At 50.2% G+C, this 22,531-nt stretch overlaps 1 protein-coding gene across 1 annotated transcript in view; it reads right to left on the bottom strand.

Moving 5' to 3' along the window:
* LOC124484328 (lipopolysaccharide-responsive and beige-like anchor protein) overlaps positions 1 to 22,531 on the bottom strand; it is a 135,438-nt gene that overhangs the window by 76,120 nt on the left and 36,787 nt on the right. Inside the window, 15 exon segments of the mRNA XM_047045212.1 lie at positions 1,962 to 2,065; positions 2,067 to 2,299; positions 3,377 to 3,518; positions 3,614 to 3,721; positions 4,567 to 4,697; positions 6,917 to 7,097; positions 7,583 to 7,736; positions 7,953 to 8,143; positions 8,434 to 10,266; positions 16,290 to 16,482; positions 17,207 to 17,330; positions 19,815 to 19,896; positions 20,489 to 20,597; positions 21,796 to 21,888; positions 22,276 to 22,373. Coding sequence (XP_046901168.1) covers positions 1,962 to 2,065; positions 2,067 to 2,299; positions 3,377 to 3,518; positions 3,614 to 3,721; positions 4,567 to 4,697; positions 6,917 to 7,097; positions 7,583 to 7,736; positions 7,953 to 8,143; positions 8,434 to 10,266; positions 16,290 to 16,482; positions 17,207 to 17,330; positions 19,815 to 19,896; positions 20,489 to 20,597; positions 21,796 to 21,888; positions 22,276 to 22,373 — 3,776 coding nt within the window.

Raw genomic sequence — 22,531 nt, forward strand, 5'->3', positions numbered from 1 at the left:
CAGAGACAGAGAGAGAGAGACAGAGAGAGAGAGACAGAGAGAGAGATGAGACAGACAGTGGGAGGCAGAAACACAGAGAAGGGAAAGAGAGGGAGAAAGAGAGAGAAAAAGAGAGAGCCAGATACAGAGCCAGACCCCAGACCTGAAGAGCTCTACTGGAGCAGGAGCCATCAAGATAACTCGGCACCTTAGTGCTGGTGTCTGGGGTGTCTGGGGTGTGTGTGTGTGTGTGTGTGTGTGTGTATAGGGGTGCTAGCCTGAGCAACCCAGCCACTAAGGCCTTCATAACTCGGTTGGGAGGAGGGTTTGGGGGGGTGAAAGTACAAGGCTAAGCTAAGCGAGTTCCCTTCTATTGCATTATCACAAGAGAACCGTTAGCCTCTCATCTCGTCTCTTCTCCGCCCTCCTCTCTCTTCTCTCCTCCTCTTCATTCCTCCCTTCTTTCTTCCTCTCCTCTCTCCTGCTCCCCTCTTCTTTCCTCCCCCTCCTCGTTTCTCCTCTCTGCTCCTCTCCTCTCCTGTCCTCTCTAACTGCCCCAGGAGCCGCTCTAATCCCCCAGATACGAGGAGCGTCCGGAGTCCTGACAAAGCATTCCTTAGATAAAAAGCACGGATCACAGGGATGCCTCGGAATTCCCACAGATTGGGAGGAGGTGGAGTGTGTGTGGCGGCGTGTGTGGGTGTGTGTCAGTACGTGAGAGAGATGGAGAACGTCTTTCTTCCTGACATGAGAACCCTGACTACTGTAGGTGTTTCTGCCGTAGCGGCATGTCTCTCTCTCTCTCTCTCTCTCGCTCTCTCTCTCTCTCTCTCGCTCCCTCCCTCGCTCAATGTCAGCCTCTCTCCATCTCCCTCTCTCTTAGGAGACTCTCCCTTTGTCTTTGTATGTTACTGGGACAATGAGCCGTAATGGAAACCAGACCGTCTGTCCGTTCCCTCTCACTTAGCCCCGTCTGTAGCTGGGCTACACCAGCCCCACATGACCGCTCGCCCCCGCACTCCCCTTGGGGGTTGAGGGGGTTATACTTCCAACAAGCCTATCTTCTTTTAGTGGAGGAGAGGAAGGGAGAGGGAGAGAGAGAGAGAGAGAGAGAGAGAGAGAGAGAGAGAGAGAGAGAGAGAGAGAGAGAGAGAGAGAGAGAGAGAGAGAGAGAGAGAGAGAGAGAGAGAGAGAGAGAGAGGAGAGGAGAGGAGAGAGAGAGAGAGAGAAAGAGAGATGAAAAAGAGAGAGAGAGAGAGAGAGAGAAAGAAAGAGAGATGAAAAAGAGAGCCATTAAATATCAGTGACATGGTGAAAAGAAACAGCTTCCTGTCTACAGTTAGTCTCGTTTTTAATGCTCCCGTCTCTCTCCCCTCTATCAGCCTCGTCCTTTGCCTCTTTTCTCTGTCTTAACATCTCTTCCAAGCACACTCTCCGTATTCCTCCCTTCCCTCCCTCTCTTTGACGGACGTCTCTGTTGTTCTGACGTGTTTTGTCCTGAAGAGAGTGTTTCTGTCGGGCCGTTTTGTTTGTGTGGAGGCATGCCATAAAGAGCTAACACAGTATGGGAGAAAGGAGGGAGGGCGAGAAGGAGGGGGAGGGCGAGAAGGAGGGGGAGGGCGAGAAGGAGGGGGAGGGCGAGAAGGAGGGGGAGGGCGAGAAGGAGGGGGAGAAGAGAGAAGGAGGGGGAGAAGAGAAGGAGGGGGAGAAGAGAAGGAGGGGGAGAAGAGAAGCTGGAGGAAAGGAAAGGAGGAGTGGGGATCTCTGGGTGTACAGAGAGGCTTGTGGTGAAGGGGTTTGATGTTGCATCTCAGGTATACAGACTGGAGAGATGCTTTTGATGTTCTGAAGACTTCTCAAATGCTATTTCAGGGGATGGCAGGAGGGGACTGCACTCAAGGAGGCTGGGATTTGTAAAGAAAACCTGAGAAACATATTAAGCTGCCAAAGTCAAAACCTGTGTGAGTGTGTGTGTGTCTGACCTGTCGAAAGAGCGGAAGTGGAGCGACTGGGTGCCCTCTCCCACGGCGTCCAGGAAGGTCGGTGGCAGGAAGCTGGGGTCCACAATGACGTCATCGGCCGGCCCCGCTCACCAGGCTTCGCAGGATGTCCCTCACGTTCTTGCCCTTGGCCTCCGCGGCCGTGTCCAGGCCGGGCCTCACCTCGGAGGAGAGGGTGGAGAGGGCCTCGGAGATGGCGTCTGGCCCGGCACCGCTGGAGGCCTCTGCCTCACTGGGGGCCACGGAGGCGTGCTCGTCTCCGATGCCCGAGTCGCGGCGGCGGAGGGACACGCCGTTCTCCAGCTCCAGACCACCGCTGTCTGCCGGACAGACACATCACACACATTCTGTTTAGGAACATCCACCTACACCACTGAAGTGAGCCAGAGGCCTGTTGACTAAAATAAGGGGCCTGTTTACTACAGTGAGGGGCCTGTTGACTCCAGTGAGGGGCCTGTTGACTCCAGTGAGGGGCCTGTTGACTACAGTGAGGGGCCTGTTGACTCCAGTGAGGGGCCTGTTGGCTCCAGTGAGGGGCCTGTTGACTCCAGTGAGGGGCCTGTTGACTCCAGTGAGGGGCCTGTTGACTACAGTGAGGGGCTTGTTGACTACAGTGAGGGGCTTGTTGACTACAGTGAGGGGCCTGTTGGCTCCAGTGAGGGGCCTGTTGGCTCCAGTGAGGGGCCTGTTGACTACAGTGAGGGGCCTGTTGGCTCCAGTCGGGGGCCTGTTGGCTCCAATGAGGGGCCTGTTGACTACAGTGAGGGGCCTGTTGTGTATTACTGAGGGTCCTGTTGACTCCAGTGAGGGGCCTGTTGACTACAGTGAGGGGCCTGTTGACTCCAGTGAGGGGCCTGTTGGCTCCAGTGAGGGGCCTGTTGACTACAGTGAGGGGCCTGTTGACTCCAGTGAGGGGCCTGTTGACTACAGTGAGGGGCCTGTTGAATACAGTGAGGGGCTTGTTGACTACAGTGAGGGGCCTGTTGGCTCCAGTGAGGGGCCTGTTGGCTCCAGTGAGGGGCCTGTTGGCTCCAGTGAGGGGCCTGTTGACTCCAGTGAGGGGCCTGTTGGCTCCAGTGAGGGGCCTGTTGAGTACAGTAAGGGGCCTGTTGAGTACAGTAAGGGGCCTGTTGGCTCCAGTGAGGGGCCTGTTGAGTACAGTAAGGGGCCTGTTGGCTCCAGTGAGGGGCCTGTTGACTACAGTGAGGGGCCTGTTGACTGCAGTGAGGGGCCTGTTGGCTCCAGTGAGGGGCCTGTTGACTACAGTGAGGGGCCTGTTGACTGCAGTGAGGGGCCTGTTGACTACAGTGAGGGGCCTGTTGGCTACAGTGAGGGGCCTGTTGACTCCAGTGAGGGGCCTGTTGACTCCAGTGAGGGGCCTGCTGGCTCCAGTGTACCTGTGCTGCGGGAGGACTGGCTCCTGCGAGGCTGCATCCTCTCATTGTGAGGTTCCAGAATGTCCCGGTACTTGGACACCATGAGGACAGAGATGAAGTAGACCACAGCCAGGGCCAGGAACTGAGCCTGCTTACTGTCCTCCTGTGCGCACACACACACACACAAGTACACACATTTTATTTGATATTAAAAGCAGGTTTACTAGTAATATTTGTGTGTGTCTGAGTGTGACTAACAATGTCTCTGAAGACCACTGCACGGAGGCGGTTGATGTCCATGTCCTGTAGCAAGCGGTCCAGGTCTCCGATAGGAGATATCCCACCTGTAACCACGTCAACAGGGCTCTGCAGGAAACACACACAACACAGTGTTACGCCGTTATTGTCACATTTTTTCACTTGAGATTCAACTTCTCCCAAGGGAGTTGACAGCCAATCAGAAGGTCCCTCCTCATCACCAGAGAGGACATGTTGACAAACAACCCAGGGCAAGTTCATGGATAGCCAACGATCACAGGACGACCCCACCCAGCTGTGTCTACAGACACCTGGGGGCCTTAACATAATGGCTTTACCATGGAGCCACTGCATTAGAAATGAGCTCTCACACACACACACACACACACACACATATGCCATGACCCCCCCCCCACACATACACACACACACAGCTGCAAAAAAAAACAAAACAACCATTTCACTGGAAGTCTGGAAATTGTAAGGGCACTGAGAAAGGCCTGGTTCCAGAATATCACACAGCAGTGAGCTGGGCTATGAGATACGAGATAGCAGCTAATTTAATAAGGCTCAGCCATTGTTGTGGAGGATCCAAAGGCTTGTGAGCTGCAGCACTCCAGGCTGGGTGCTGGAATGAAAAACAGGACGGCAAACAATAGCCAGGACGCTTCCTCGTCCCTAAATGGACTGATTCTATTTCAAATCCAGCCCGGACAAAGAGATGTGATCGATTATGTTTGGGTTTGTTCTTTGCAACACATAGCAAGATGGCTTTTAGGGAAAGTGCCTGAACAACAAGCGATATGAGAAATGGAGAGCGAGAGAAAGATGGAGTGTGTGCGCGCTAGGGTGAGTGTGTGGGAGGATGGATGGAGGAGATGGAGAGATAGAGAAGAGTCTGGGGGTGGAGTGTGGGGTGGGGGGGGGCAGGGCGAGGGGGAGAGGCGACTTGCCTGCGCGGGCATGGACTTAGCAGCTCCCATGAGGCCTTGCATGGCGTTGGGGCCGCGGGCGCCGTCTGCGCCGGGCTTGAAGTGGGAGTGCTGCTGACACTCCAGACAGTTCCTCACAGCCATGGCACACACTGAGGAGAGAGGGAGAGAGAGAGAGACAGAGAGAGACAGAGAGAGAGAGAGAGAGAGAGAGAGAGGGCGAGAGAAGGCGAGAGAGATGGTAAGAGCGAGGGAGTGAGAGAGAGGGCGAGAAGGACAGAGAGAGAGAGATGGTGAGATAGCGTGCATGAGAGAGGGGGAGATGTGGAGAGGAAAAGGGGAGAAAGAAAGAAACCCAGGAGCGAGAGAAGCAAGGGGGGCCAGAAGAGCGAATTACGGCAAAAAAAGAAAGGAAAAAAAAAAACGAGGGTTGAGAGGAGAGGTAGAGGAGGTAACAAGGTCAGAGCTCCAGCCAGCGCTGGCGTCATTCCTTCCCTCGTCCCTGCTCCACCTCTCCTCACAAGGTCACAGAGGCAGCACCTGTATGGATCACCCCCCCCCTCCACATGGCCCCCTCCACTTGGGCCTTCAGTAATGGATGACCAAGCATAGGAACGCGCACGTGTGTGTGTCCTTGTGCACAACGGTGTGTGCGATTCTGCTTCTGATTAGTGTGTCGTGTGTAGTGTGTGTGCGTGTGATTGTGTACAATGGAGCATGCGATTCTGCTTTTGATTAGTGTGTGTGTGTGTGTGTGTACATTGCCTGGGTCTCCTCCACAGTAAACTACCTCTGAAAACATCCCATATTCCAGTGTTTGATATCTTCAGGTGGGTCTTAGCCACCAAGCAGGCCCTTAGACTCACTAATCTGATATATAGCAGGCTACAATTTTCAGCAGCACAATCTCCCCTGGATTTCTTTTCGGTTGTTTTTATTCCCCCAGTTCTTGCTCTGCATCTTCCCTCTCTCCCGTGGTTTCAGTACCTGACAACTGACAAATGTTAACTCGGAACCGTTTAGATTACAGGGGGAATTATTCCGTCTGAAATGGACTCGCTTTTTCCATTAGAGAGCATTCATTCATTCCCGCCATTTATAAAAAAGAAAAAAAAGAGAGAGAGGCAAAGGAGGGAGGGAGCGGTGGAGATGGGGGCGAAGAGGGAGAAGCGAAACCTTGTTACCGTCTACCAAATCAGATTACGAGCCAGCGACGGTAGAGCATACCTCATCAAATATTCATCTCATAACGGCGGCGGGCTAAAAGAGTCGGACTCGGTCGGGGACGCTGAGGCAACATCGCTCGCTATGTTCAGGAGCTCCACCAATGGGATTTGGGCAGTGAAGGGGGGGGGGGGGGGGGGGGAGGGGGTGAAAGTGGCTGTCCATGTAACAAGGTTGATATATACAAAACAGTAGGCCTCCATTGGGTTTACATGTTGACGTGATGGGATTTTGAGCGCTAAAACGGATACATCGACATGATCAACCTAAATGAGGGAAATACTGGTGCAGCAGCTTGTGATTTGAATCAGCCGGCATCGTCTCACTAGAGTTTAAGGTGGGGAAAAGGAGAGATGTGGAGAGGAGAAGAGGAGAGGGGGGGCCTCAGTAGTGCCTGAGTAAAATGAATAATTGAAGCCTTTGAATATCTTTTATTCAGCTTGAGTAGGGGCTGGGCTCTCGGAGCTGTCTGTGGAAAGACTGGGAAACTTTAATAGACTGGAGCGTAAGGCGTGGGTGGGAGGGAGGGAGGGAGGCCGATGGGCGGAGGGAGGGAGGGAGAGGCCTAGGGGCTGGAACCGGGGTCTTTCAGACAGAAACCCACTCATCATGACGGCCATTTTAGAGTGTTGCCAAGCGTGCCGAGGGGTTATAATAACAAGATAAGAGAGGACTGATAGCAGGAGAGAGAGAGAAAGAGAAGGAGGGGGAGAGAAGGAGGGGGGAGGGAGAAGGAGGGAGGGAGAGAGAAGGAGGGAGAGATAGAGAGGGAAAGCTACAGAGAAAGAGAGAGGCAGAGAAGGAGGTGGTCTGAAGGCTATTACGAGCTGATATGAAGGGAATCAATGAAAAGAAGAGCAGTTGGAAGGGGTGAGGGAGGACATGGCTGGAAAAGGAAGAGAAGGAGGGAGATTGGCGCTAAGGAAGATGGTGTGTAACAAAAACAGGGCAGTAGGGACGCAGGGGAGAAGGAGGACAGGAGCGGGTGGAAGAGGGGATGAAGGGAGGGAAGGAAGGAGAGATTGTAGGACCCAGAGGGAAAAGACAGAAGAGGCTGAACACCCCCTAGGGCAAGAGGAGAGGCAGAAGGAGGGACAGCGGCAACAGAGAGACGGGCGTCAGAGTGAAGAGAGGGACAGCATGCTACCCAGTCGGAGGCACTGTCGCAGGATGCCCCCTGACGACATGTTCTTCTCAGCCTCGATCTCGGTGAAGTTGAGGGAACTGGCGAAGATCAGCACGTCCACCAGGCTGACCAGACGGTGCAGGAAGGTGACGGAGGCCTCCACGCTCAGACCCTGCGAAGGCTCGATGCTCTCCAGCTCATGCTGCGACACCAGAGGAGAAGAGGAGGAGGAGGGAGGGGGAATATGATCATGCAATTCCACTTACAGTAGTACAATCGCACATGCAACTCAATACGTCACTCTTTAAATTGACATTCAGTCTAATCAAGATACAAAGCCGATTAAATTGTGAAATGGACCTAATGGTGTTTTAAACTAATTATGGTAGAATGCAACTCAACCAGAGGCATTGTACAGACTGGACATCAGTTTACTAAATGGAGTAAAAGGGGGTATAGATATTGATAGAAAGACAAAGACATGAGGTATCATGTTGCTACTGTCACAGGGGTCAGACAGTACAAAAAACACGCTAACTGGGTTAGCCATGGACTAACGGTAGCCTAATGTGATTGGGAAAGGTCAATGTGGATGGATCACCTACTTTAGCTGGTAACACACACACACACGAATACACAAACCTTTTAACCACACTGGTAGACAGAAACACACACACACACACTGACCGAGGAGGAGGTGGCGGCGGAGAGCAGGGGCAGAATGCCCCCACACGACATGATGAGGTTGTCCACCACCTGGGAGATCAGATGCACCGTGTTGTGGACAAACACCACGTTCTCATTACTGTTGACAAAGTCCATCACCGTCTTAGTGGAGTGGCTGTGGGAAGTGGAGTGGGAGAGAGGGAGGGATGAGTTGAGAGGATGGAGAGACAAGAGATAGAGAGCCATAGAGACAAAGAGGATTCAGACACAGGGAATACCTCAAATCCAGGGTACTTAGATCGTAGGCGGACACCTTGGTCACAGAACGTCATGATCTAAATGTCACTGCAGAGTTAAAGGAAGCGAAAAGTCGAACAAAAAGGGGGTGTACCTCCTCCACATCTGCACGTCCGTCTCGATGGAGAACAGCAGGTCTGTGAGCAGGCGCTGGTGCATGTGGGACCAACGGAACTCTGGGATACGGAACATGGTTGAGCGGCCTGCCGAGCCGGCACCCGCGCCGCTCTGGTCCGTGGACTCTGCTGGCATTGCAGCTGCTGCAGCCTGGGCCTGGCTAGCATCCTGAGGTAAAATGCCATAGAGATGCATGGTCAGTGTTAGCCTAAAAGCTAACTCAAAGTTACAGTGGTGTATGTTCTGGTTTGTCTTGTAGATTTCATGCTTTTTGGTGGATTTAAAAAAATTCCCAAATGATACTATAAGATCTCAAGATTAGTTCTTGGTGGATGTTGTTTTATAGTTGGGTTTGGTAGGTCTTAGGCATTATAATTCACCTCACATAATACAAATGTTATATATCAGTCATAAAATAAGAGTTACTGATGAGACTGAAGATATTACTTATCACATACACTGGTAGATGTTCCCTTCAGTTCCAGTCTCTCCGTGTCCGAGGCTATGCTGGACACATCTAGCCTAGCAATCTTGATCTCTTTGGTCTTTATGAATGAAGATGAAGATGAAGAGGCTTCTACAATGTCCTTCCCTGCTTCAGCAGCACCAGACGTGGGGTTCTGGACGACTGTGCCGGGGGTCCCTGAGGCCTCTTCGATGGTTGTGGTCTCTGCAGGTAGTGGTTCCGGAGCTGGGACGGCTGCTGGGTCTGGGGTCAGAACACTGGAGTCTGATGGTGTTGTGGCCTCCGAAGCTGCAGGGGGCGGCGGTGTGGTGTCTTGAGCTTGTCCTGTGGTTGGGGGGTCAGTGCTGGAGGCAGTCCTGTTGTCTATCTCGAGGGACTGTGAGGTGCTCTCCTCTACTGTTTCTGCTGATGGGGTCACCTGACTCTCCTGTACTGTTTCTGCTGATGGGGTCACCAGACTCTCCTGTACTGTTTCTGCTGATAGGGTCACATGACTCTCCTGTACTGTTTCTGCTGATGGGGTCACCTGACTCTCCTGTACTGTTTCTGCTGATACCGTCACATGACTCTCCTGTACTGTTTCTGCTGATGGGGTCACCTGACTCTCCTGTACTGCTGATGGGGTCACCTGACTCTCCTGTACTGCTGATGGGGTCACCTGACTCTCCTGTACTGCTGATGGGGTCACCTGACTCTCCTCACTGTCTACTCCTGCATTGTCCTTCCCTTCATCTGCCCTACTCTCTTTCTTCTCCTCTGTCTTCTCCTCCTCCACAACAGTCTTCTTTTCCTCCTCAGCTTTTACCTCCACTTCGGGCTCCTCCCTTTTCTCCTCCTCTTTCTTCACCTCCATCTTCACCATTTCTTTATCGTCCTCCTTTTCTTCCTTCTCCTCCTCGGCTCCGCCGTCCTTCTCTCCCTTCTCCTCCTCTTCCACCTTTTCATCCTCCTCTCCCTTCTCCTCCTCTGCTTCATCGTCGGCTGTCCCGGAGGCAGAGACGTAGGACTCCTCCTCAAAACTGTCCTCCACTTCGCTAGCGCGGAGCTGGTCGCTAACGGACGCCGCCGCGTCCACAAGATCCTCGTTGAAGAGCAAGGCTCCGCCCACCACCCCGCTGGTCTCCTGGCAGACGGAGGTTTCCGAAGACGGCACCTCTTCCTTGGTGTCCTTCGTCGGTTCGTTCAGAGAGTTCTCCTCTGCCACCGAGGTGGACGTTTCTGCCCTGTCGTTGTCCTTTCCTGGTGCCTCGGGGTTTGCCGTGTCATCCGTTCCCGTGGCGACGGTGCTAGCGACAGCTTGGGCATCGGCGGCGGCTTTGTCAGTGGGGTTTTCAGCCTCAGTGGTAGCCTGGTGCTCGCTGACCTCAGGACCAACTCCATCTTCTGCTGGTCTGTCTTCCTTAGTCTCGTCTCCATCATTTTCCCCCTCCCTGGGAGACTCCTGCTCTTTGCTCAGCTTCTCTTCTTCCTCCTCAGCCATGGCCAGGATGTTGGACACGGTGACAGGTGTGTGTGTCCGCTCGCCTTCGCCCTCTGGTGGACTGGAGGCGGCGGAAGCGGAGGAGGTTGTCGCAGAGGCGGAGGCTGGGTCTGCGTCTGGGTCGGCCCCGTCCCTGCTCTGGGCTCCAGCCTCGTCCACGGTGAGCTCGATCATGGTGGAGGGCGCCGTCTCCTCGGGGTGCTCGCCGTTGGCGCGGGTCAGCAGGTCGGAGACGCGGCTGGCCCCGGACACGGTACGGATGTGGGCCTCGCTGCTGTCAGAGCCCAGTCTCTGGTACTGGCGGAACATGTGCGAAAGGCTGTCCTTGTGTTGCTCAAAGGTCACCTGGAGACAGACAACACGGAAATGGTCAAGGGACACATCGTTAGTGCCGGTCTGCTAGCGCAAACCACAGGAACAAGCTGGTAAACATTCTACAGTGATTTAGATGTACTAGAAATGTGGAAGCCCTTAAAACTAAAACAAATGCACAGTCTTAACTCCTGTTAGGATTGTAGTTTGTATTTTTTCTAATTAATTAATGTCCAGTCATTCACACAGGTCTCTATGTGATACCTGTTGACCTTCTGATAAGACTGGACTGGTCTGGCAGTTGAGGAAGAACCCATCCATGTTAACCATCAAAGATTATCAGCAGATACGTGTGCGTATGTGTTACAGTATGTGCCCGTGTGTGTGTGTAAGAGAGATTGTGTATGAGTGTGTGTGTGTGTGTGCGCAGTAGCACTGTTGTGTTGTGTGGAGAATGTGTGTCTGGCATTGGCAAGTTCTCCTGCTCCTAATTTAGCAGCCTGCATTAATCACCAGGCTCTGAGGACAGAAAGTCAAAGTCTGGTCCCAGGGTGGGGGAGGGGGAGGGGGAGAGGGAGAGGGGGGGGGCAGCTGAACATGCTCTGCAGTTTTCCCCCTTCAGGGCATTTCAATGAAAGAGAAGAAGGGGTGTGGGGGGGTTGAAAGAAATGGATTGAGAAGGTATGGAAAGAGAGAGTGACAGAAAGAGAGGAGACCAAAATAACCTGATTATTTGTAATTAATTAGCCGTTATTGTGCTAAATTAGCCTGCTACAAGGCCGCCCATTAATCTTCGCTAGCGGGAAACAGTGATTGGTAATCCATAGTTGTTTTCTCAGAGTGCAGGGCCCGCACTATATGCATCAACAGTCACAAACACAGCCCATCTATGGGCTAGTGATTACACAGCTAGCCTTCCAATTTCCCCATTAGTTTCTGCTTAATGTGACATTTAGCATTTTTTCTTTTACAATTAGCGATAAAAGCATGCCTAGTTCACTGCTGGAAGACTGTGTAGAGTGGTGCGGTGCAGCAAATGAAGTCACAGAGCCGGGGATGACGGCATTTGTGCATAAAGATGATGTATACCGGCCTTACATGGGTTCAGTGGAGATAGAGTTACAGTGAGAACCGGGCTATGTTACAGTACGTCTGTGGTTTTGAATGTGCGCTCAGCGCTAGTATACAGGCACGGAGCTTTGGGTGGGCTATGTGTCAGCGCCGGTTTCATGTAATTTCATTCTGGACCGACGGTTTGGCGGGGACAAGGTAGGGTACGGAAAAATGGTATAGCGCTGTAGAAAAACAGTGTAGGCTTTGCTAATGTGACAGCTAACATAGTATTAGCTGGACACTCCTCAGCCAAATCATACAAATAACTCCCAGTGTGTGGTGAATGGCATAGTCCATAGTAAAAACACCAAATGCTTTGGTCAACATTACAGCATCTGAACACCTGTAGGCCCGTCACATTCTTTTTCCACAACCTCATTCACACATTAAATATATGCACATTGTAGCCCACATATCTGGACGGATGACAAATGTCCAGAAAGACGAGCTGAAGAACTACAACTAAACCGATCGATCGCCACAAAGTGAAATCCCCAATTTTAGGTGTAATCTTCGTTTAACTGCATTGACGCATGGTAGTCTGACTGATGAGGTGAGATGGGGGTGGCTGAATGCTGGTCTGAGATCAGTGTGGACCCCTAGTGTCAGTCTCTGGGTTGAGGGCTCTGGGTGGCTAAATGCTGGTCTGAGATCAGTGTGGACCCCTAGTGTCAGTGTCTGGGTTGAGGGCTCTGGGTGGCTGTGCCCTGGCCCACATGGAGCTTAACAGTTCAGAGTCTGGGAGTTGCATTTAGATCAATAGATAAGGAGCGACCGCAAAACAAAGGGGAAAATGGGGAAGGCTGTGCGGCGCTAATCCGGTTAGCTAAATGCAATCTCTCCTCCCTCTCCTCCTCCTCCCCCTCCTCCGCCTCCTCCACCCACAAATCAATGACGGCTGGTGCAGTTCCACACCAGATGGAGCTCTCCCTGTTCTTCTCTGTCCTCCTCTCTCCACTGCCACCCTCCCTTCTCTCTTTACCACTGATTTTCCCTGCCTCTCTCTTTACCACTGATTTTCCCTGCCTCTCTTTTCCCTGCCTCTCTCTCTTCCTGTCTCTTTACCACTTATTTTCCCTGCCTCTCTTCCTCTCCCTGCCTCTCTTCCTCTCCCTGCCGTATCTCTGGAGCCTTGTTTTCCCCCTCTTTCCTCTCTCTTTTTCTGCAAGCTGTAGTGGTAATAAGACTGCAGACCAGGTCTACTGGAAACCAGAAAATAGATCACTGTAACTCCATGATTAGAATGGCGCGAGACTTAGCTTTGTGACCATTACCCAGTTCTAGTGAGCCCTTAAAATCGCATTGCCATTTCAAGGCCAGGATAGTGACCACATGATGCTGGATGGACAAACTTAAAACAAGAAGTCTATTGACGAATTAAATGGGCAAGAGTGATGAGCACAAGTGTATCTATCACCTACTGCCAATGGAGATATTCTTCCTCCAGTGGTGTGTGTGTGTGTGTGTGGGAGGGGGAGGGAGGGGGGGTCATTATCTGACACTGGTCAATGGTCTTTCCATGTTCTCCCTTTCCTCCCTCTTTTGTGGGCCTGTCGATCTGTCTATGCCAGCCCACACTTCCACAATACCCCGAGCCCACAGGCTTCCTGGAATACAGCGCGTCTCAATAACAGTGGCAGCCATCTTAACCCTGGATCCATACACACCTCTCGTCTGTCCAATGAGCTCTGGATAGCTGAGTGTTCCGGACTGGACACAATGGAGATCGTTACAGCTCAGCTAGTGTTGGTGTTTAGGGTTCAGTTGGTGTTTATTTGTTTTCCCTTTGTAAGATCACAGGTGATAAGAACCAGCTCCTAGACTGGTTTAAAGGACGGGGAGACCTTGGTCAAGGAGTTTCTCTGTTTTGGGGGAGTTGTTCCTGGCTGTCTAGCTCCTCTGTGTGTTGAGCTGGAGAAAGGGGGCACCTTGTGGGGATGAGGTGGTGTGTGAGAGTGGGGGGTGGACGGGGGGGGGTGACGGTGTGGGGGAGTGTTTGTATGTATGTCTGTGTGTGTTGGGAGGGGGGTGGGTTGTGTGTGTGTGTGTTGGGAGGGGGGGGGGGGGAGAGATGTTGCTGTCAGCAGCAAGTCCACCTGCTGCAGCATCTGTCCATTTGTACAGTGCGTGGCTCATTCTGGCTCTGCAACATTGACATGCATGAGGAGTCTTTGCTCTCAGACCAAAAAGGTAGGAAACAGACTTAGGCTTTTCGTCAAACATAACTGTCAATAACTGTTACCATTGTGCCCCATCTCCTGTGTGCGTTAGGCATGGACCCCTGCAACTGCTGGCTACTCTATGCAGCCTGTTTACAAACTGCAGGGAGGCTTGTAAACCATCTGAATCACTGGAATCTGGCTTGTCGTTACCTTAACTCCTTAACTGGGTCTAGGACTGGGTCTAGGACTGGGTCTAGGTCAGGCAAGGTCTGTTGCCACCAAAACACAGGCAATAAATCAACAATAAAATCCTGACTAAAATCATCACACTACATATCACCATTTATTTACCAGCAGCAGCAGCAGCAACACACACGGAAGGTGGATGCATTGATGGAGGTGTGTGTGTGTGTGTATATTTATGAATGCGTGTATGTATTTATCTAGAGACTCCCAGCAGGCTTGTTATATTAACAAAGCCTTGTTTCTCTGATTGTGGAGCTCAGATGAATTGTCAATGTGTTCACAGACAGCTTCCCGGAGCCCTGAAGTAAAGCACAAGAGAAGGAAATGTGTCTGTACTGCTTGTGCGCACACACACACACACACACACACAAGTGTTTGAACACACCTGCATGAAGACACACATACACACACACACACAAGAAGACACACATATCAACACACACCTGCATGCACACGCACGCGGGCAGGCACATGTGCGCACACACACACACACACAGCCCCGCAGCTGTGGGAGGAGAGAGCAACAGTGACAAACAGCCTTGGTGCTACAAAGGTGGCAGGAAATCTATCAAACGGGACAATAAAATTGCAATTGAGTTTCTTTAGCTTTTTTATAGCAGATGCATGTATCTTGATGGCTAGCGTCCGCTGCCCCTATCCATTTCACAGGCGTGGGCCCTGCTGGGGGGGGGGGGGGGGGCATTGTGGGTTTGTGTGTGCTATTGAGTGCGTGGATGGTGAAGGAAAGTGTATTTGTGTGTATGCCTAGCTGTGGGAATATTGGTGTTGGCGTGTGTGTGTGTGTGTTTATATGTGTGATAGTGTGTGTGTGTACCACTGTTTTTAGATCAGCGCTTAGGCTTTCGTAAACAGAGCCAAGCAGAAACAGCATTAATCTTGTGCAATTATATGAAAAAGGCAATTACAGGCCTTGTCTCGCTCCGAGAGCAATGATCAATTTCTTTCCACACTTGTACAGCGGCAGGTTAGCTGGTGTAAACAGCGAGTGCTACACCCTGTGTGGAACCTGCTAGAACAATAAGCAGAGGTCTATGGAGACCCCCACGTGAGCAAGCTGCTGTTTATAAACTGGGAGTCACTTTGGGTTAGTTGTTGCTACTCGGTACACTGGTGAAATTGGAACAAGCCTCCAGCATGTGAGTATCTAAGACGCAACACTGCATTCTGAGGACAACTGAGATTACATTGATTCGGAGGCAATGTTGCGATCAGTGTTACGATTGTGAAATATTTAGACCCTGTTGTTTCTACGAAACTGGTGATTAAAGGAGTGTAATGCAGTGTCACTGCTGATCATTTTGATTTGAATATACATGTTTAAATTTGATATTTTGTAAACGTTTTGTTTAATTATTGTGCAATATATTGAGGCCTGTAAAACAAAGCACCAAACCTACACTATTTAGAGATATCCTATTGGAACGGGAACCAAGAGTGAGTGCTGTGTTGTTCTGCACAAGCGGTCCAAAGCAGTTGTCTTTTTCTTAGCTCCTAATCTCTAGGGCTGCTTTGTTAAACGCTGCCCTTGCTCAGGATGACAGAACTCATCCAGACCGGTGTGGATAAACAAATAAACCCTCTCTCTCCAGCTTCTGGGCTAGTTCCACAGGTCCGAGGTGAGGACACAAATACGAGGATTGAGGACAGTCCCTGAGCTACTGGCTAAACAGTGTAACTCTGCCCCCTAGTGGCGGAGATGCCTTACAGCACCCTGAAGCATCACAACTCGGCAGCCATCCACCTCCACAAGAAAAAATATACTTTTCCCGACCTGGCCAAAAAAACTGTCAGGTTTAAGAAATTCCCAAGACCACAATCTGAAATGGAGCGAAATGACTTCACCGCCCTGGAACTGAGAGGAGTAACACAATATCAACACATTTTTAAGCAGACCAACCTTTTCAGATGGAGTTTTGTGGGGAAATAGGAAGCGCCAGCCGTTTATTTTTAACCGTGCGCCGTGCAAAAGAGTTGAAATCCTAGACCTAAATAAATGAACGGAACAGGCCTGATTCCAATCAGGTTTCCAAGCTGCAGAGCTCACATCCGAAACACTGTTTGGTTTTCCCATAGCTGAATCTGATGAGCACTAACAAGCAGTGCCGTATTACTGAGCATGCATTACACAGCCAGGGTAGCTGAGGGGACACTCTGAGAATAGGCCCTCAGTCTCCTGTGAGGTGGGGTTAGGGTTCTTCTGATCCAGGAAGTAAACCAAGGCGCTGACTGCTCCTATTGAGAGTTAGTTCAGACTTGATGTCAGAGTGGCCTGACGCAACCTGGAGGAGGGTTTTAAGCGTGCGTGCGTGCAACGCACGTCACTGTAAGAGAGACGGAGCGAGTGAGGGGGAAAAATAAGAAAGAGAAGTCAGGAGAAAGAGAGAGAGAGCGAGGGAGATGGGGTGGAGGAGATAGGGGAGTGAGTGAGGACAGGTCACCGAGACGGAAAGAGAGAGGGGAAACAGATTGTGTGTGCGTGTGCGCGCGTGTTTAGGTGATAATGAGCGCTCTGACCTTGGAGTGGGTGATGGACAGCGTGTCCACCCACACGCGCCAGCCGCCCCACTCGTACTTGATGGCGTGGTAGAGCAGGATGCGGAAGATGGCGTACACCATCTCTGTGATCTTGTGCTCCTCGCTGTTCCTGGGGTTGATGAAGCACAGCGAGAGCATCCACTCCTGCCACACGGAGCACTGCAGCAGGCTCCTGACCACACACACACACACACACACACATGAGCACACACACACACAGATGAGCACAGACACACACATGAGCACACACACACACACATGAGCACAGACACACACACACATGAGCACAGACACACACACACACACACACACACACACACACATGAGCACAGACACACGAAACATGTGTGTTAGGCTGTGACAGGCACAAGATGCTCTTAGACATGAATGACATGCACTGCATGTGAAGATAAACATCAACAGAGCCAATAGCACCCCCCTCCCCCCCCCCCCCTCCGAATGGATCTGTATTGGCTGGATTAGTTATATGAGAGCTCCTTTAAGGACAAATGTGAGTATTAAACTGTTAGTGCAGCTTGAGATGGTAGCTGTCACAGCAGACAGAGCAAGCATTAACCTGGATATAAAATCTGGTACAGTATAGCACTGTTCTCCAGGGCGGGCAGTGTGTGTGTGTATTTGCCCAGAGGTGTGTGTGTGTGTGTGTGTGTGTGCCAAGGAAGTGTGTGTGAGTGTGTCTGTATGTGTGTGTGCCAGAGAGGTTTTCCTATGTGTGTGTGTGTGTGTGTATGTATGAGGAAAGTCTGTGTGTGTGTGTGTGTGTGTGTGTGCATGCGCCAGAGAGGTTTGTGTATAACGTGGGTGTCTGTGTCAGAGAGGTTTGTGGGTGTGTGTGTAAGTGTACCAGGGAGATATGTGTGAGTGTGAGTGCTTACCTCCGGTTGTCACGGCTGTTGTTAAACAGTTTGATCATGTCGGACAGGAAGATCCTGCGCACCTCCATGGTCTCAGGGGAGGGGGGAGAGTTCTTCAGCAGGGCAGCGATCACCTTCAAGATCTCTGTCAAAACACACACACACACAGCTTAGCTGCTCCACTCCACACAGTCAGGCACCCGAGCTGGGCTGAGGGAAGCTGTGCCCTGTACAGCAACTGTGTCGAGCTGGGCTGAGGGAAGCTGTGCTCTGTACAGCAACTGTGTCGAGCTGGGCTGAGGGAAGCTGTGCCCTGTACAGCAACTGTGTCGAGCTGGGCTGAGGGAAGCTGTGCCCTGTACAGCAACTGTGTCGAGCTGGGCTGAGGGAAGCTGTGCCCTGTACAGCAACTGTGTCGAGCTGGGCTGAGGGAAGCTGTGCCCTGTACAGCAACTGTGTCGAGCTGGGCTGAGGGAAGCTGTGCCCTGTACAGCAACTGTGTATTGTGTTGGATTCCATTTCCGAAAACAGGATTTCTATTATTATTGGGTTCAATTGCTTTAGGGTTTCTATTGCAATTGGGTTCGAATGCAATTATGTAATATTACTATTGGGTTTTGTTATTGAGAGTTCTAATGTCACAGGGTTATTTATACTGTTATAGAGTTGTATTGCTAAAGAGTTTCTCTCTATTGCTAAGGCTGAGGGCCAAAGAATGTCAAAGATTCTATTGAACGCAGTTCCACCAATCCATGTCCATGAAGATTTCGAAATGAGCATTCGCTCACCCCAAACTACAGCACAGGCTAATATACTTTGTCAGTGTCTAGGGGTCAGTGTTGGAATAAATCTGATCTCAACTCGACAATAAAATCAGACATTCATGGAAGCGGCTTCACCATAAACCACCTCTGGTCTCTGAAAATCGGCGGGAACAACCCAATATATACACACCAAACACACACTAAAAACAGTCCAAAGAAATGTGCAGGATAACTCCCTGGTCAGTGATGTGTATCATACTGTGGTGGTTTGGTATTCTATCAAGGGGAGGAGCCCTCCCCTCCTGACCCCCGCAAGCAGCCTTTAGTTAACCCAATGAGACTGGCTGTTTAGATGAATTATCTAGACAATGTCAGTGTCCATTTGCTTGAGTAGATAGAGAGAGAGAGAGAGAGAGAGAGAGAGAGAGAGAGAGAGAGAGAGAGAGAGAGAGAGAGAGAGAGAGACAGAGAGAGAGAGAGAGAGAGAGAGAGAGAGACAGAGAGAGAGAAGGGGGAGGGTGCTTGGGTTTCACTTGTCTTGCACTACTAGACCTTGGCGGTAACCCATACCCCCATTGCCTCTCTCTCTCTGACGGCTTTTTGGATGCTCAAATTATGAGTCGCTGAAAACTCGCCGGCCAGAAAATCACTCCGGCATGTACACAGTACCACTATGGGATAGAGGGAGAGGAATGGAGGTGAAGAGAAGAGGGGGGGGGGGATTTGTTCCACCCCTCCATTTGGTCTTGGTCCCCCCCTCCGTGTTAATTTAAGAAAAAACAATACTTCCCGAGCACTTTTTGATTGGCTCTGATGTTACTAAAGACTGCAATCAGGGGCCATTTTGGGGTTCGGCCGCAGATGAAATCAGGAGGCACATGGAGGAGAGGAGAGGCAGACCGCCCAGCTGCTCCGGCAGTCTCCTAGCTCAGGGGGCTCACATGCAGACGCTGGCTGGCTGGCTGGCTGGGTAATACACATCTACAGCCATGATAGACTGGGAAATGGGGAGCACTCTAACAGAATAAAGGTTTGTGGGTAATCAATGTGTGACTGTATGGACCTTGCCTGTCAGATTAGGGCTGGTTTTAAAGTAAACCATGGCCGTGATTACGGCAAGCTAAGGTTTCAGCTTTTCAGGGAGACGGGTTGAGGTTTTTGTGTGTGTGTGTGCGTTTCTCTGTGCAGCTAAGCACTTTGATTTCCACATATGAAAAGATTTTGAGAACTGCCATTCCAAATTGGAGGTGAGTAATGGTCTGAAAATACTAGACCGGGAACAGGATGGGACGGTGAACATTGATCAAAGCCGGGAGCTTGCTATTCCAGCTTGTTATGTTGCATCATACAGAAACTAAGCATGCCATTTCTGCTCGTAATGAGAGCCCGGAATAAAAACACAATTCCAGCAGAGAGAAAACAGTGGGAACTTCTGGAAGTATTACTTGAAAACATTTTCCACGATAGGAATATTAAAAGCACACATCAAACAAGGACAGAGTCGTATTTCTGGCTTCATTTATGGTGCTTCTAATGACCACTGCATACTTTAGGACAGTGAAGTGCAACAATGGCTACAAAATATTGGGGAGAAAAAAAGGTTTTCATACAGTCTGCCCAGTACAAGCATGTGTCCACAGGAATCGGGTTTACCACAGTGTGTTGTAAAAACCTGAAGCTTCTAACAGCAGCACTGAACTTAAAGGATTGCATTGTGTGTAGGACCATCTTTGTGTCTACTGCTGTTGCTACGTTCTGATCCAATTTAAAACTTATATTATAATTGTCTTTATCTATACTAGTAAAACAAATGAAATGTAGCCTACGAAAACAGACTTGGACGCTATACTTGATGTTGCACTCACGTGGGTTGAGGATCTTGACGGTGGAGTCTGGGTCTGGATGCTGCTTGTGGATGACTTGGGTGCAGATCTGTTCAGTCAGAATCTGGAGAGAGAGAGCCCAAACACTGATCACACACAGCCACTGGGCCACACACAAACCATCCACAATATCCACAAAACTTGAAAATTTGAGGAAAAGAACCAAAGTTTTCAAGTTTTGAGATTTTGGACTGAAATTAAGCTTACTACAGTTCAGAGTATGGCACATTGATACACTGTAATATGTTGTACGGGTTCAAAGACATGATGCAACATTACTATATCATTACAATATAGCTAGATACATTAAACACAGACATCTGTCAATTGAAAATGTGGTTCTTCGCGGAACTAGTTTTTTTTTTTAACTAGGAGGTTTATTTCAGACAATGGCTAAATTCCAGGACGTGGTGATAAGGTACTTGAACAAAAACGATAACGTTCAAATCAAACAAACCATCAACACATAAAAATGTTCTGCATACAATACACACTAATACTATGAAAAGATTTGTTTCGCGTCATTTAGTAATACACAAAGCAAGCAAAAGAGGATAACATGAATAACTACAAGTATTACAGCAGACAGACACCCATGAAGATAACAGTAACACACACAAGCGTACGTACACACACACACACAGCCGTAGACTGACCTCAAACAGCACGTTGTAGGTGGTCATGCTGAAGGGGCTGGAGTGCAGCATGAGGCGCTCAGTGAGCAGGGAGAAGAGGCCGTGACCCAGCATGACCTCAGCCTTCCTCCTGTGGGTGGAGTCAACAGGTCAAAGGTCAACCTCCACTTTACTGTACCATATAATGCATCACAATACTCTGTAAAATACTGTGCAGAGGGTTGAACACCCCCCCCCCCCACACACACAAAAAAAGCTATATTAAATTATCTAACAGTTTAAACAAATAATTTATCTTCCTCTGTGACAAGGAATTTCCGAGGTCTGTGAATGACGAGAAGGGCTTGATGGAATTTGAGACCCACGGACGTATAACTCAGCAGAGCTCCACTACACAGTGTAGTAAATGAAGGAGGAAATGAAGGAGAAGCACCCTGCTGGGTACCAGTGACCCGGCAGGATCTGGACCAGACACATCTTTCATCTCCTCCAGAGTGTCTGTACATACTTGGGGAAGATTACTGGAAAAATGGGCCTGAATGTCAAACACCCAGAGTAAGAGTCGCTGTACTGAGTAGGGCGGGAGCTAGGGCTGAGCCCGGGGCTAGGGCTGCGAGGATTAAGCCAAGGGTAGCAGAGTTAAGGCCAGGGCCAGGGTTGGAGGGTTGGGGCCGGGGGCTGGAGCTAAGGACTGGGACCAGAGACTCAGATGGGTCTGGCGTAGTACTGCGGTTTGGGACCAGGAGCCAAGAGGTTCGGCTTGGGAGCCGAGTCCAGCATGAGCACTGATCAAAAGGTTGGAGATCAAACGGAAAGAGAGCGGCGAAATCGAGCCGTACCCCCCCCTCCTCCACCCCACCACCACCACCACCACACTGAATCTCATCCAGCAAACCTCTCCTCCCCCCCTTCCCCGACAAATTCAGACAGCAATCTTAATTGCTTTGAGAATCAAAGGGAGCTTTAAAGTGGATAATTTGTTATCAAAACAGTTCTCGGCAAGAGGAGGCTATTGACTCCGGAGGAGAAAGGCTTTAATACTCTATTCATTTTATGGCGGTGCACAATTGGGGATTAGCTATCGACCCCTGCTCTACTGAGAAGCAACCATTTTGAAAAGGGCCTTTGATTTCTATGAACAAAGTGTAAAACGAATCCATGATTGAATTGTATGAAATACACAGATGTCATGCAAAAATTGTGTGCCGCATAATAAAAAATGTTTTTAATCACTTTGTGCTTGATGCAGATGACAAGTCTGGTATGCCTCCTAAAATTCTAAATCTGTATCTGGGAGCGTAGAGGACAAAGACCAATGCTCTGCTTACTTTGCTGGTAGGTGCTTGAGAAAGTATCCCATGACCTTGAGTGCCTGCACTCGAATTCCTTCACTTTTGGATGCCAGCAGCTTGTAGATGACCCTGAACAACAAGGAAAGACAGTAAGATGGTGAGAAAATAAAGACTACTTTTTTTCTTACTTTATTTATTATTTACAAATATAAATGAAACACTACACATAAAGCTTCAACTGACAGGTTCAATATTTATTCTATTTTTATTCTTCCCTTGCAGTACTGATACACTAGATTAATAACACGGACACAAAAGACGGATGACTCAGCATGCTACTGAGTGCGATTATATCAATAACCTGGACAGTTTTTCAAATGAAAGCAGTAAAATAACTTTATTAGCTTTCGTGTCATCTGGCTTCATTTTGAACCAACCTCGCACGAGCCAAACTCCCTCCCCGCTGAAGCGAGAGGCCGCTAACGGCTAGAGACGGAGACCAGAGCAAACGTTTACCGTATCCCGCTGCGCTGGTCGAAGGCCTGGACCATGGAGCCGGGGTGCTCCGACATCAACGCCACGAGCAGCTGCAGCACGTCCATCAGATTGTCATCCTACAGAGGTCCGCGCCGGGGTCAAATGTTAGCGTTATTAGCGCTATGATAAGCACCCCGGCTAATGGGGCCCGCAATTAGCATAGTATAGCCTTTCACGATGATGTCATGGAAACCACCGAGGGATAAACATTGCTGGAGAAGTCTACTGGTCTGAT

Source organism: Hypomesus transpacificus, chromosome 22, assembly GCF_021917145.1.
Source record: "Hypomesus transpacificus isolate Combined female chromosome 22, fHypTra1, whole genome shotgun sequence".
In the NCBI taxonomy this organism is placed as follows: Eukaryota; Metazoa; Chordata; class Actinopteri; order Osmeriformes; family Osmeridae; genus Hypomesus; species Hypomesus transpacificus.